This window comes from Leishmania martiniquensis, chromosome 34, assembly GCF_017916325.1.
Source record: "Leishmania martiniquensis isolate LSCM1 chromosome 34, whole genome shotgun sequence".
NCBI classification, from domain to species: Eukaryota; Euglenozoa; class Kinetoplastea; order Trypanosomatida; family Trypanosomatidae; genus Leishmania; species Leishmania martiniquensis.
In genome coordinates, this window is record NC_090169.1 from 1671495 (window position 1) to 1685465 (window position 13971).

The 13971-nt window shown below is 57.9% G+C and overlaps 7 protein-coding genes across 7 annotated transcripts; all 7 read left to right on the forward strand.

Annotated features, from left to right (window-relative positions):
* Positions 1-487: 487 nt before the first annotated feature.
* On the forward strand, positions 488-1165 carry LSCM1_02458 (uncharacterized protein; the record flags this gene model as incomplete). Its single annotated transcript, XM_067320041.1, has 1 exon — positions 488-1165. The coding sequence occupies one exon, from the start codon at positions 488-490 to the stop codon at positions 1163-1165; it is 678 nt and encodes a 225-aa protein (XP_067175416.1).
* A 1085-nt stretch (positions 1166-2250) lies between these two features.
* On the forward strand, positions 2251-2934 carry LSCM1_02459 (uncharacterized protein; the record flags this gene model as incomplete). Its single annotated transcript, XM_067320042.1, has 1 exon — positions 2251-2934. One exon carries the CDS (start codon positions 2251-2253, stop codon positions 2932-2934), a length of 684 nt encoding a protein of 227 aa, XP_067175417.1.
* Positions 2935-4415: 1481 nt separating this feature from the next.
* LSCM1_02460 (uncharacterized protein) lies at positions 4416-8006 on the forward strand (the record flags this gene model as incomplete). Its single annotated transcript, XM_067320043.1, has 1 exon — positions 4416-8006. One exon carries the CDS (start codon positions 4416-4418, stop codon positions 8004-8006), a length of 3591 nt encoding a protein of 1196 aa, XP_067175418.1.
* Positions 8007-9344: 1338 nt separating this feature from the next.
* Positions 9345-9683, forward strand: LSCM1_02461 (uncharacterized protein; the record flags this gene model as incomplete). Its single annotated transcript, XM_067320044.1, has 1 exon — positions 9345-9683. One exon carries the CDS (start codon positions 9345-9347, stop codon positions 9681-9683), a length of 339 nt encoding a protein of 112 aa, XP_067175419.1.
* A 638-nt stretch (positions 9684-10321) lies between these two features.
* On the forward strand, positions 10322-10984 carry LSCM1_02462 (uncharacterized protein; the record flags this gene model as incomplete). The annotated part of the gene is made up of 1 exon (XM_067320045.1): positions 10322-10984. One exon carries the CDS (start codon positions 10322-10324, stop codon positions 10982-10984), a length of 663 nt encoding a protein of 220 aa, XP_067175420.1.
* Positions 10985-11719: 735 nt separating this feature from the next.
* Positions 11720-12058, forward strand: LSCM1_02463 (uncharacterized protein; the record flags this gene model as incomplete). Its single annotated transcript, XM_067320046.1, has 1 exon — positions 11720-12058. The coding sequence occupies one exon, from the start codon at positions 11720-11722 to the stop codon at positions 12056-12058; it is 339 nt and encodes a 112-aa protein (XP_067175421.1).
* A 638-nt stretch (positions 12059-12696) lies between these two features.
* On the forward strand, positions 12697-13359 carry LSCM1_02464 (uncharacterized protein; the record flags this gene model as incomplete). The annotated part of the gene is made up of 1 exon (XM_067320047.1): positions 12697-13359. One exon carries the CDS (start codon positions 12697-12699, stop codon positions 13357-13359), a length of 663 nt encoding a protein of 220 aa, XP_067175422.1.
* Between the last annotated feature and the right edge of the window lie 612 nt (positions 13360-13971).

Below are 13971 nucleotides of genomic sequence, written 5' to 3' on the forward strand. Positions count from 1 at the left end.
TGACTGGTTCTCTTCTCTTTCGGCAAAAAGGCTGACGCTGCAGACACTCACGCGCTGCACGCACCACCCGTATTCGTGTGTACTGTTCCCTCGTACCACAATCTACAGCAGATTTTGCAGTGCTGGTAGAACATCTCTGTTGCCTGCACTTCTCATGCGCCACGTTGGTTGGTGGCCTCGACGGGGTGCGTCCCTGCCGTGCCGTCAAAGCATTTCTCTTCATTTTGCTCCAAGGAGTATTTATGAAATCTGTATGTGGGGCGCAGAGGCGTCTCCTCTCTCTGGTCTACGGCAGCCGCCAAGCGCGCCAACCGCCTCATCTTCAAGCGAATCTCCTCCTCACTTTCCATCTCTTTCCCTTCGGCTCTGCATGCCCCCTTTTTCTTCCTTCAACGGGGGAGTGAGGGTGCTGTGCAACGCCGCTGCTCATTTCCGTTCCTCGAACGCATTCACAGGGCCCAGTAGCCTCAGTTAGAATCGAAGAATCATGCCCCGAGGTTTCGGAGGACGTGGTGGTGACCGCGGCGGCGGCGGTCGCAGTTTCGGTGGGGGCCGCGGTAATGGCAGCTTCCGCGGGGGTCGTGGAGGGTACATGGCTGAGCCTGACCCCCCCGAGCAGGTGGTGGAGGCCGGCACTTTCATGAACGCTGCGGAGGGCGAGTTAGTCTACAAAGTGACTGCGCATGCTCAGGTGCCTCGCTTTAACGCCTTCGTGTACACCGAAAACAAGGCGAAAATCGGCAAAATTGAGGAGATTCTTGGAAATACAACGGACGTCATGTTCTCGGTGAAGCCGTCGCCTGGCGTCCAGGCGGCGTCGCTCACCGAGGGCGATAAGGTGTACATTTCCCCTACCCAGTTCACTCCCCTCCGTGTATTTACCGACCCTCCGAAGCCACGTGGCCGTGGAGGCCGTGGAGGTAGCCGCGGCGGAGACCGTGGTGGTCGTGGCGGCTTTGGCGGTCGCGGGAGCTTCGGCGGCGGTGGAGACCGTGGTGGTCGTGGCGGCTTTGGCGGTCGCGGGAGCTTCGGCGGCGGTGGAGACCGTGGTGGTCGTGGCGGCTTTCGCGGTCGCGGGAGCTTCGGCGGCGGTGGTAGGGGTCGTGGCAGCTTCGGCGGTGGCGGCGGCCGTGGCAGCTTTGGTGGTCGGGGTCGCGGGTATTAGAGCACGCATGTGCAGCCTACGCGTGATGTGCGACGCGAGGATGGCTGCAAGTGGTGCCGCACAGACGCCGCGTGTCTGTCTCAAGAATGCCAGGATAGCATGCAGCCGATTAGCGTGTGGCGAAGCGGCCCACGAATAGCAGCGGGCTCGCTGAAAAGGCAGGAATGTGCCTGCACCTGTAGGTGTGCGTCGGCTCATGTACTCTTTCCCGTAATGGAAAAGTCTGCGCAGCGTAAGGGAACGGCCAAATTGCTGACGACGGTGCCACGCGATGGGGCGTCAAGCACAAGCAAAATATTACAGTGACGTGGCGCAGCGGCACGGTGACAAGCAAACATCCACTGGGCGACTCGTTTTCTTCGCTGTGAAGGGAGTCTAATTGTAACCAGCTCAAATGCTGGCGTAACAGGTGGACGAGGTGTAAACATAAAGAACGCAATCACGAACAGGAGAGGATGGGTCCAGCGGCGAAGGATGTCGTCACCCTCGTCTCTTCCCCTTTTGCGTGAGTACGCACTGGGTCAGAATGCGGGCGTGGGAAGTGTGCTGCTTCGCTTGAACCTTTGGTGCACATACGCGAGTATTCACGCTGAGTACTTACACAGTGCACGGGTAGGTACACGGGGGCTGCCCCGTGCTGCAAGGCGCGCGCGAGCAATTGATGCGCTTTACGGCACTCTCGCGCCGCGCATCGTTCCTTGTCGCTAGCACCCACGCGTTCAATCGCCATCTTGCCAGGACAGCGACCCTCCTGACCCCCTGCGGCTGTGCGCAGCGGGCTCTACGCGGCAACCATTCCGAATCCCCTCACGCCTCTTGCCATGCTCTCTGCAATCGTGCGATACGCCTCAGAAACAACTTTCTTTCGTCGCGTATCACTGGGCTTATGCTGTGAGCTGCACATCAGTGAGCGCCTTTCTTCTACCTTATCTACGGCGGCGGACAAGGCGGCAATTTTCGTTGGCCGGTGTATGAACCTCGGCATCACACTACTCAGAGTGGACGGGGGCGAGAGACGGCGTCGTACAATTTGCGGCTTCAACGTCGCGAGTGACTGTCTGGGCGGCCTTGTCCTGCTTATCGGTATGCCCGCGCTTGTCGGAGTGCATCTTGCAGCTATTGTGCTGACGCCGACCTTTGCCGCTTCCCGCGACGGCAGTGCGCTTCTGCTGGAGGTTCTCGTGGAGCTGCTTCTCTGCCTCAGTGCCGTCGTTCTTCTTTTTTTGCTTCTCGTCACCAATCCTGGGTTTGTCGAGGTCCCCACTGCTCTTAGCTGTCGCTGCAGGCGATGCGGGGTTGAGGTAGACGACTTTGACCACCACTGCGGTGCTGTGGGAGCGTGCATAGGTAAGGGGAACATGTGCTACTTTATTCTGTTTCTGCTCTCTTCCGCGCTGCTGTGTGCTTTCGGAGCGGCTCAGAATGCCGCCTTCGTTGCTGCTGCCGTGCGCGCTCGCAGTCATGACTTGGAATCCTCACAGACGTCAAGGGAAGCTCTTACAGATATCGCCTTAGCGGCTCTGCGTTCGCCTAGGGCTTTGTGCTTGCTTGTGCTGAGCGCGTTGTCCGTGATTGGTGGTGCTGTAACCACATTTCTTTGTCTTCGATACACCTATCTTGCGCACCGGGGGCGCAGCTCCCTGCGGCGCCGCAGGCAGTTTAGCACCTCAAGCTCTCTCTTCGAGGTTTTTTCGCAAACGCTGCACCCGACCTTCTCACACAACTTCAAGTTCTCGCGCCACTACGCTTTAGAGCAGGTCTCCGACTGAGGACCTGCTCCGGGAGCTGAGGGTGTGTGGTGCGTATATGCCAACGCGCACTCCTCTACCCTTATCTGACTCGGGTGTTTGGCTTGGGTGTGGCCGATGACGACCAGCGCTGTATGAGTGGGAGCGATGGTGCACCACTGTCGGCTCACCCTTTCCCCTCGCCCCCCTTCCTCCCAAAAGGGAGAAGAGTACTGTGGCGTTGCCGTCTCTGGATAGGACTCCTTTGGCTCATTGCGAGAAACGCAAAGAGAGTCTTTGGAGCGCGCTTCCATGAGAAGGTGCACAGCTCGCGCTCCCTTCAGGAAACGAAGTCGGGGGCTCGAATAAGGCGACTTCAAAGCATCCGCAACCAGCGATGACGCCTGTCGCCTCTGCCGGCGACGGCCCACCGACCTATCACCCTCTTCAGTGCTCCTATCTCGCGGGCCTACGCAGCAAAGGAGCCGTACGCCATCCCCCCTTACCCCGCCACAGACCATAGGCACACTCTCACTCATCCACGTAGCTCATGACGAGCACCTTCAAGAGGATCCAGTGCAAAACGAACTGCGGAGAGGTGGGCGTGCATGCACTTCAGCAATTTCAACTGCCTGGGGGCACTCACACTACTTTTGCGGTACGGGCGAACGATCTGCAGCGGTGCCCTACGCGTGAGGTGTCAGGCGCGTTTGCGCCCGCGGCAGGGAATACAAACATGAAGCAGCAGCTTTTTCGTTTCCCGCCGCCCGACATCCACTCATGCGGAAACAAAGTGGATTGTGTGTGATTTCACGCGCTGCAGGGACAACTGAAGAGCACTGCTCATGCCAGCCTCATCCGAGGACCTCTTGTGGAAGGTTCGGAAAGCCTCTTCTTTCTGTGCGTCTACTCCATCTGCCGCTGAATGGAAGCGGCTTACAACACACAGCACTGGTGGACCGCATGCAGCAGCCAGGAAGGAGTCTGCTATACTCGTGGGCGTGTCTGAAAAGGCGGTCTTCTTAGGTACCTCTTCGTCCACCGCGCAGAGAGTTGGGCAAGTCGCTCCTCTCCCTCTCTTACCCCTTACCCCGTCTTTACTGCTCTGCATTCATGTAGACTCAGGATGATTGCCATTTTTTACGGTGACTTGGGGATCCCGTAACAGCCCCCCTTCCTTGGCTTCTGCGCGCACTGAACTTCGTCTTTCATCGACCTCGCTGCGCAGACTCACTCTCTCACCTCCAAAAGGTAGGCCTGGCCATACCGCTCTCTTGCCGCATTCCTCCTCTCTTCACTGTTTCCCTTCACGACCTCTCCTTCACATACATACACGCACCTACCGCTGTACCTCTGCCTCTCCCTGCGCAGCCCTTTCTCTCGTTTATCTCTTTATTTGTCTTCGCTGCTGCTCGCTCACACTCGCGATCATTTTGTCCCTTTTTGTCGAAGTGAAGCAAGCAATTGTGTCGGTAAACCGGGGAGCGGCCACCTGTTTTTTGATAGAGAACACGTCGCTGGAGATGCTCACCAAGTTTGAGGCTCGCTCGTCTCGTGTGAAAGCGGTGGCGCTGCACAACAGCGCCACGTGGGTTCTCTGTGGGCTGCACAATGGCGCTGTTCAGATTTGGGACTATCGCATGAGCACCTGTGTCGACACCTACACCGAGCACGTGGGCGCCGTCCGCGGTGCTGACTTCCACGTGAACCAGCCGCTTTTCGTCACTGGTGGGGATGACTACACGGTGAAGGTGTGGAACTACAAGCTGCGTCGCTGCCTCTTTACGATGACGGGGCACATGGACTACGTTCGCACAACCTTCTTCCACCACGAACAGCCGTGGATCGTGTCATGTTCAGACGACTTCACCATCCGCATTTGGAACTGGCAGAGTCGCAAGAGCATTGCCTGCCTGCCGGGCCACAACCACTATGTCATGTGCGCCCAGTTTCACCCGTTCAGCGACCTTGTCGTGTCGGGCAGTCTGGACAAAACAATCCGAGTGTGGGACATATCGGCGCTGCGGCACAGAAAGGAGGAGGTCGGCATCACGCAGGATCTCCTCGGCACGACGGATGTGGTGGTGCGGTACGAACTCGAGGGGCACGAAAAGGGTATCAACTGGGTCGCCTTTCACGCGTGCGGCGACCTCCTGCTCTCTGCCGCCGATGACCGCACGGTGCGCCTGTGGACAATGTCGGGGACATCGTGCTACATCTCTCGCACGTTTACCGGGCACACAAGCAACGTCTGCTGTGCCATCTTCTACAGGAACGACTACCTTGTGTCCTGTGCAGAGGACCGCACGATTCGCGTGGTGCACATGTCCTCCGGTGTGATGGTGCAAACGTTCCGTCGAGAGGTGGAGCGCTACTGGATCATGGCAAGCGACCCGGCGCGTAATCTGATCGCCATTGGCCATGATGCTGGTCTGCAGGTCTTCAAACTAACTCGGGAGAGGCCTGCCTTTGCGGTGCACAACACGACGCAGCTCTACTACACGTGCCAGAACAAGCTCAACGTGTACAACTTTGAAAATGAGGAAGTCACGTCCTGCGCTGTCACCTACCAGTTTTACCCGCCAACGTCACTCGCGTGCTGCCCAACGACAGGGGGCGTCATGCTCTCGTACGCAAGCGGTGGTGCGCAACTGGAGTGGATTCCAAAGCCGCTGGCGACGAGGTCATGTAACGTCGAGGTCACTGTGAAAGGCTTTGACGGCGTCTTCTTTGGTGGACACAAGGTGGCCTACGTGGACGCAAACGGCAAGATGTGCATCCAGAATGTGAGCAAGGCTGGAGGGAAGCCGCAACAGACCGACATGTCGTGTAGCCGCATTTTAGCTGGCCCGGTCGGCTGTGTCCTTTGCCAGAGCGACGACAAGATTCTACTGTATCAAGTGGCGCAGCGCGGCACCGTGGCGGAAGCGACGTTGCCCGGGGTACGGTACGCCGTGTGGGACAAGGATTTCGCCAAGGTCGCGCTCATCACCAAGAACACCGTGACCGTTATGACAAAGCGCCTGAAGCTCATCGCGTCGGTGGCCGAGTCGTCGGCCCGCATCAAGTCCGCCGTCTTCGATGAGACACGCGACGTTATGTACTTCACTACATCCAACCACCTCAAGTACTGCTACCTGCGCAACGGTGAATCGAGCACCATCAGCACACTCAAGAACGTTGTCTACCTGGTGCGGGCCGTGGGCGACACCATCTACGTCTTGACCCGCGACGGCCGCGTTCTGCGGAAAGAGCTGGACAACGCAGAGCTCAACTTCAAGCTCAAGCTGCAGCAGCAGTCGTACCGCGACCTCATCCGCATTATTCAGCAGGGTAAGCTCAAAGGTCAGGCCTTGGTTGGGTACCTGCACAAGCATGGGCACTCTGAGATTGCCTTGCACTTTGTCAGTGACCCGCTCACACGCTTCAACCTTGCCATTGAGTGTGGCGCCATCGACATTGCCAAGGCGACCGCGACGGAGCTCAACCAGCCAGCCATCTGGCGGCGCCTCGCCGACACCGCCACTCGCTTTGGTGACATCCAACTCGCTCAGTTTGCGAGTGCCAAGGCTGGCAACTACTACTCCTCTGGCCTGTTAGCACTTCTCACGGGCAACACCGCCTCTCTGGCGAACCTCGTTAGCGCTACGCGTGACGACCATTTTAAGCTGCACTATGGCCTGTTCGTCGATGACGCGAAACAGCGTGTGGACATTCTCTGCAAGTCCAACCAGTTGCCTTTAGCGTACGTGACAGCAAAATCGCACAACCTCGAGGAGATGGCGGCACAGGTGTTGGAGCAGATGGAGCCTGAGGTGGCGACGCGCGTGCAGAGACAGAAATTCCGCCCAGCGCTGAAGCAGCAATCAGTGGAGCCATCCACGGAGAACTGGCCAATGCTGCAGGTTGAAGAGTCCGTGTTCGCGCGGCTTCTGAAGGAACCAGGGCATTTGGACGCTATTGCGCAGCCGGAGCTTGACGAGGACGTCGCCGCCGGCGCTGGCTGGGATGACGAGGATGACGAGGACGCGCTCTTGGATGGCGCAGGTGAAGCAGCCGTCGATGAGGCGACGCTGCCTGAGAACGGGGAGAAGGGTGGTGGTTGGGACGACGACCTCGATATCGACGTCTCGGCTGCGCTCGAGGATGCGAGGTGCACAGGCGCCTCTAGCAATGGCTATATCGTTCCGCGCGAGCATCCACCCATCACGCAGGCGTGGGCGGACGCATACACACTTCCTGCTTTCCACGTCGCCGCCGGGTCGTTCGCCAGTGCGCTGCGTCTGCTGCAGCGTCAGATCGGCTTGACAGACCCGACACCGTTGAGGCCGTACATGATGCAGCTATGGGCGGCCGTAAACGGGTGTAGACCGGGGCCGTACGGCTTGTCTCTCGTCTTCGCCGTGTCCGCGCAGCCGCCGGACAGCGAGATAGAGGCGCGCCACACTCCGGCGCTACCAGACTACATGCCGGTGCTAGCTGACAAACTGCGCGCCGGCTACCAGCTGTTCGTGGACGGAAAGTTTGCCGAAGCGCTGGATGTCTTCCGCAGTATTTTGCACTTGTGTGTTATGACGGTGGTCAAGGACGAGCAGCAAAAGGCGACGTTGCGCGAAATCATGGCAGTCGCCCCAGAGTATGCGCGCGCTCTCGCGCTTCAGCTGCAACTGCGCACTCTTAGTGCATCCTCTACCGAGTCGCTGCAGCTCGCCCTTTACTTTACACATTTCCGCCTGCATCGAGCGCACTTGACGCTTGCCCTCTCGCAGGCGATGAGCAAGGCGTACAAGCAGAAGAACATCAAGATGGCCGCTGACGTAGCGCGTCGGCTGCTGGAGCAAGACCCCCCACAAAACAAAGCGCAGCAAGCCGCCGCGATCGTTGCTGAAGCCGAGAGGAACCCCACCAACTCTGTGCAAGTGGACTATGACGAGCGCAACCCATTCGTCATGTGCTCTGTCAGCTACAAGCCGTTATACAAGGGGGTCGTGAACCCGGTGCGGTGCAGCTATTGCTTGTCGCCAGCTGACCCCTCCTACAAGGAAGCCCTATGCCCCGTGTGCAGAATAGCCAAGATCGGTGTCGATTGCGCAGGCCTTGCGAATCGAATTTGAGTCCCGAGGCCAGCCGGGGTGTGTTCCCAAGATGATTGTCTTCTTCGGCGTCTCCAGAATGGATCTCAAGCCTCTCGTTTCCTGCACCCCGAGCTCTGCGAGCCCCCTACGAAACAATGCAGTGTGTGTGTGTATCGAGGGGGAGGGCGGAAGGCGCAGGTTTTCGACGGAAAGGCGCTGTAAGGGTGTGAGGGAGCTGTCTGCATCCCGAACTCGGTAGTAATCGTTTAGCGTAGGAGCTGTCTCTCATTTCGTTTTTAGCTTTAGCCTGTGCGTTTGCATCGGCGTCAATGGTGCTTTGACTCAGTGTGCCATTCACTGTCCCTTCACCTGGATGTAGGTTTGCCGTTTGGATGGGAGAGGGGTTTGCGATGAGACAGAGCTGACCCCTGCAGACGTGCACCTTGGTAGTCCTTTTTTGTCGTTGTCCTTTTTTTCTTGTCGTCCCTTCGCTCACCTTTTTGTTGTCTGCCATTGTGTCTGTCTGTGTGTGTGTCTCTGTCGGTTTCTTCCGTCGGCTCCTCTAAAAGGGCGCCCAGGAATGTCTCTGTGTGTGTGTGTGATGTTGCGACCGGACTGGCAATGCGCAGCGCGCACGACCAACCAAAAGGAAAAAAGAGAATTGCACCACATCGATCACGCAGACATTTTCCTCTGTGGGCGTCGTCGCTCTCATCGCTTTCAGACCAGCATCGGAAGCTCTTAGGCGTGTAATCGTCGTCCCTTTCGAGTCTCTATCGTAGCACTTGCTTGGGCGTAGGTCTCTCACGTGTTGTGGATGCACGTGCCCACTTCCCGCCCCTCTTGCCTGGCTTTACCCCAGTGATAGGGTGGGAGGTCTGTGGAGGGAAACATCTGTGCTGCCGGGCGCACACTTGTGGCACAGATGGCCGCAGCTTCCTCTGTGTCCGCTACTTCTCTGCTTCGCAGACCCCACCGCTGCCTTCTCCGTCTGTGAGAAATGGCGGAGAAAGTGAAGGGTGCTGGGTGTGCAAGATGCACGGCGGTGAATACACGTGAGCCGTATGGCCCTCGGCCGCACGTACGCTGTTCAACTCATCACCATCGCCAAGAATGTTTGCCTCCACCCCGCTTATGTGACCTCTTTTTTCTCCCCTTTCTCTTCATCTTTTTTCGTCTTCTTCAGCCACGTCCCGACCTGTGGCGTCCACTCAGTCATAGCTTTTGCTCTGGATGGCCGCTCCCTGCCTGGAGACAACTCTCAGCCTCACTTCACAGAACTGGCCAAGACGGCATCGCAGTCATACCGCCGTCTGCCTACCGTAGCACAGCATAGTATCTCGTGTGAGTGCGCCGGTGCGGATTCCCGTCGCCGCCATGACGGGGTGGAATCAGAAAATGGCCAAGATGGCTTTTCGCCGGTCCAAATTCCGCCGCTTAGCATGGGGCGACGGCGATCCTTACCCCTACACCCCACGCGCCACCTTCCGCTACCAGTGGGACGACTGGCCAATGTGGGAAAAGATGTGGCACCTCTGCGTTGGCGTGCTGGGGGTCGAGTTCGCCGTGTGGGCCTACTACTCGAAGCTGAACAGTCGCATGGACTGGGCACGCGAGGAGGCGCTGCGTCGCATGCGTCTGCGCCGCGAGGCCCAGGAGCTGATGATCCTCGAAGGCGAGACCTTCTCAAGTGACATCCAGCCGGACCGCCACTGACACTACACGCCCCCCGCGCACTTCTCCTGTGTGTGTGTGTACGAGAGGCTTGAAGACAACTTTTCAGCAGACCCAACTTTCTTGGCTGGCCATCTCTCTCTGTGCTACATTATACCGATTATGCTTGGACAATGAACCGCTTTTTGAACTGTATTTTGTGCCTTCCTGATGACCACAGCAACCTACGCGTCGCAGCTGTTGTCGGCAGTTGTTTGGCTGTCGCTGCTGCCGATCGAGTCGCAATTGGCAGCGAGCACTATTGAACTTCAGAACATTCCCCATTGCACAACAAATAGGTTTTTAGCGTCGCTTGCTCTGGCAATGGTACTGGTCTGTACTTGAGAGCCAACGCGCCTGCATGCGTCTCCTGCCCGCTGTTCATGAGGCACCTCCGCTCGTCCCCCATCTATCAGCTCTCTTCCTACCAACGACCCTTTTTCTCGGTCACTGAGAATATGTATTATGCTCACTAACGCGCCTCACCACCAAAGCAACCGTTTCATTTAACCCGCTCACCCTTTTTTCCTCCGCCGACCCGGACAGACAGAGGCGATCAGCTCCGCCGCCTGCCGACCCCAACGCGCCATCGCACGAAGACGTATACGCAACACCCCTCCTTCTCCCCCGCGGCCTCGAACATGGCATCCGGCGGATCGGTCGTCGCAATCAAGTACAACGGCGGCGTCCTGATGGCGGCAGACACGCTGCTTTCCTATGGGTCTCTCGCCAAGTGGCCCAACATCCCGCGCATCAAACTACTCGGCGACTACTCTGCCGTGTGCGCGACGGGCGACTACGCCGACTTCCAGATGATGGCGAAGGAGGTGGAGGACAGTATTGAGCGTCAGAAAATGTACCACAATGTGGATGAGTTGTGCCCAAGCGAAGTGTTCAGCTACATGCACCGCTGCATTTACCGGAAGCGCTGCGACTTCGAGCCGTGCCTGTGCCAGATGGTCTTCATTGGCGCCCGTGATGGCAAGACGTTTCTGGCAGGTGTGGACGACGTCGGAACACGCTGGGAAGATGACTGCATTGCGACGGGCTACGGCGGCCACATCGCGCTTCCGCTGCTGCGCCAGGCGCTGGAGAACAACCCGGGTGGCCTATCGCGCGCAGAGGCGGCGCAGATCCTGACGGAATGCCTGCGCGTGCTCTTCTATCGCGAGTGCCGCGCCATCAACAGGTTCCAGATGGCCGACGCCTCCAGTGACGGGGTGCGCATCAGTGAGCCCTTCCACGTCGACACCAATTGGGAACACGAAGGCTACTGCTTCGAGAAGACGGCAATCATTCGCTGACGGCGTAGTGGCACGCGGCACTGCTTCTCCTCATCACCGCTCCCGCCTCGAATTCATTTCTTCTCTATTTGGTGCATCACTCTCTCTCTCTGTGATCGGCAGTGCCATTCCGAGGGGGGAGGGGGGAGCCGGCGGCGAGGCTCCTCGATCGCCCTTCTTGTACATCGCGCCTATGTTGGGTAGCTGTCGTGGGAGCTGTGTTCATCAGTGATGACGCTTACAGGGTCGGGAAATGCTGTTCTTCGATGGTGTTTTTGAGGATGTGCGGATGGTTAAGTTGCGCGGTCATCTTTTCTCCTTGACGTAGCAGACGAGATGAAGCTCGTAAAGTGCTGTCGCGAGCCGCACATGCGGTTCGCTAAAGCACAGCTTTGTGACCAAATTTTCGAGGCTCGGGAAATAACGCACGTGTTCGACTTCGAACTGAGGGGTTAACGTGTATGCTAGATATGCATGACTCTTTTCCACGTTTTTTCCTCGTCGCGTCGTCAGCATATTTCTTAGCTCGCCTATGGCGTTCTCTGTAAGGCATTGCAAACTGTACTGGAAGCGGGTTGTGCTGGCGCGGTGGCAGCTGATGTCGGCCTTCTTGTGCCATGAGCCCCGGGCGGTCGCTGCACACACACATCACGCTATGTCAAACTATTGATGGCATTTCAGACGTTGTTCTACTGTATATGACAGCACAGTATAGTATCTCGTGTGAGTGCGCCGGTGCGGATTCCCGTCGCCGCCATGACGGGGTGGAATCAGAAAATGGCCAAGATGGCTTTTCGCCGGTCCAAATTCCGCCGCTTAGCATGGGGCGACGGCGATCCTTACCCCTACACCCCACGCGCCACCTTCCGCTACCAGTGGGACGACTGGCCAATGTGGGAAAAGATGTGGCACCTCTGCGTTGGCGTGCTGGGGGTCGAGTTCGCCGTGTGGGCCTACTACTCGAAGCTGAACAGTCGCATGGACTGGGCACGCGAGGAGGCGCTGCGTCGCATGCGTCTGCGCCGCGAGGCCCAGGAGCTGATGATCCTCGAAGGCGAGACCTTCTCAAGTGACATCCAGCCGGACCGCCACTGACACTACACGCCCCCCGCGCACTTCTCCTGTGTGTGTGTGTACGAGAGGCTTGAAGACAACTTTTCAGCAGACCCAACTTTCTTGGCTGGCCATCTCTCTCTGTGCTACATTATACCGATTATGCTTGGACAATGAACCGCTTTTTGAACTGTATTTTGTGCCTTCCTGATGACCACAGCAACCTACGCGTCGCAGCTGTTGTCGGCAGTTGTTTGGCTGTCGCTGCTGCCGATCGAGTCGCAATTGGCAGCGAGCACTATTGAACTTCAGAACATTCCCCATTGCACAACAAATAGGTTTTTAGCGTCGCTTGCTCTGGCAATGGTACTGGTCTGTACTTGAGAGCCAACGCGCCTGCATGCGTCTCCTGCCCGCTGTTCATGAGGCACCTCCGCTCGTCCCCCATCTATCAGCTCTCTTCCTACCAACGACCCTTTTTCTCGGTCACTGAGAATATGTATTATGCTCACTAACGCGCCTCACCACCAAAGCAACCGTTTCATTTAACCCGCTCACCCTTTTTTCCTCCGCCGACCCGGACAGACAGAGGCGATCAGCTCCGCCGCCTGCCGACCCCAACGCGCCATCGCACGAAGACGTATACGCAACACCCCTCCTTCTCCCCCGCGGCCTCGAACATGGCATCCGGCGGATCGGTCGTCGCAATCAAGTACAACGGCGGCGTCCTGATGGCGGCAGACACGCTGCTTTCCTATGGGTCTCTCGCCAAGTGGCCCAACATCCCGCGCATCAAACTACTCGGCGACTACTCTGCCGTGTGCGCGACGGGCGACTACGCCGACTTCCAGATGATGGCGAAGGAGGTGGAGGACAGTATTGAGCGTCAGAAAATGTACCACAATGTGGATGAGTTGTGCCCAAGCGAAGTGTTCAGCTACATGCACCGCTGCATTTACCGGAAGCGCTGCGACTTCGAGCCGTGCCTGTGCCAGATGGTCTTCATTGGCGCCCGTGATGGCAAGACGTTTCTGGCAGGTGTGGACGACGTCGGAACACGCTGGGAAGATGACTGCATTGCGACGGGCTACGGCGGCCACATCGCGCTTCCGCTGCTGCGCCAGGCGCTGGAGAACAACCCGGGTGGCCTATCGCGCGCAGAGGCGGCGCAGATCCTGACGGAATGCCTGCGCGTGCTCTTCTATCGCGAGTGCCGCGCCATCAACAGGTTCCAGATGGCCGACGCCTCCAGTGACGGGGTGCGCATCAGTGAGCCCTTCCACGTCGACACCAATTGGGAACACGAAGGCTACTGCTTCGAGAAGACGGCAATCATTCGCTGACGGCGTAGTGGCACGCGGCACTGCTTCTCCTCATCACCGCTCCCGCCTCGAATTCATTTCTTCTCTATTTGGTGCATCACTCTCTCTCTCTGTGATCGGCAGTGCCATTCCGAGGGGGGAGGGGGGAGCCGGCGGCGAGGCTCCTCGATCGCCCTTCTTGTACATCGCGCCTATGTTGGGTAGCTGTCGTGGAGGATGTCTTAGTTTAATATGTGAAAGCTGAAATGCGCTCTGCTCTGATTCTGTCCGTGTCGTGTGGTGATGGAAAGTGCACAAGAAAAGGACTCGAGAAAGTTTTCACTGGCGTCCATGTCTCCTGAGGGTGATATTTCTCGACGTGATCTGTGGAATTGCGGTGCTCGTGATCCTCGATAGCCTTACTGCAGGAGTTGACTAAGCAGTACCCTCACGGTGACGCACGGGACAGGTCTTAGCCTACTGTCAGCTCTCTGCGTACAAATCATGGCGTTGAGTCTATCTCCGCCTTCAACTCATTTTCAGTTGGTAGCACGTGAAACGCGGAGCTGCTTCTCTCTCTCTCAAGGACGTCTCTCTTTCTCTTTTTACCTTCGCTTATCCGGCGCCTGTGACGCCCTTTGCTGCATGACACGA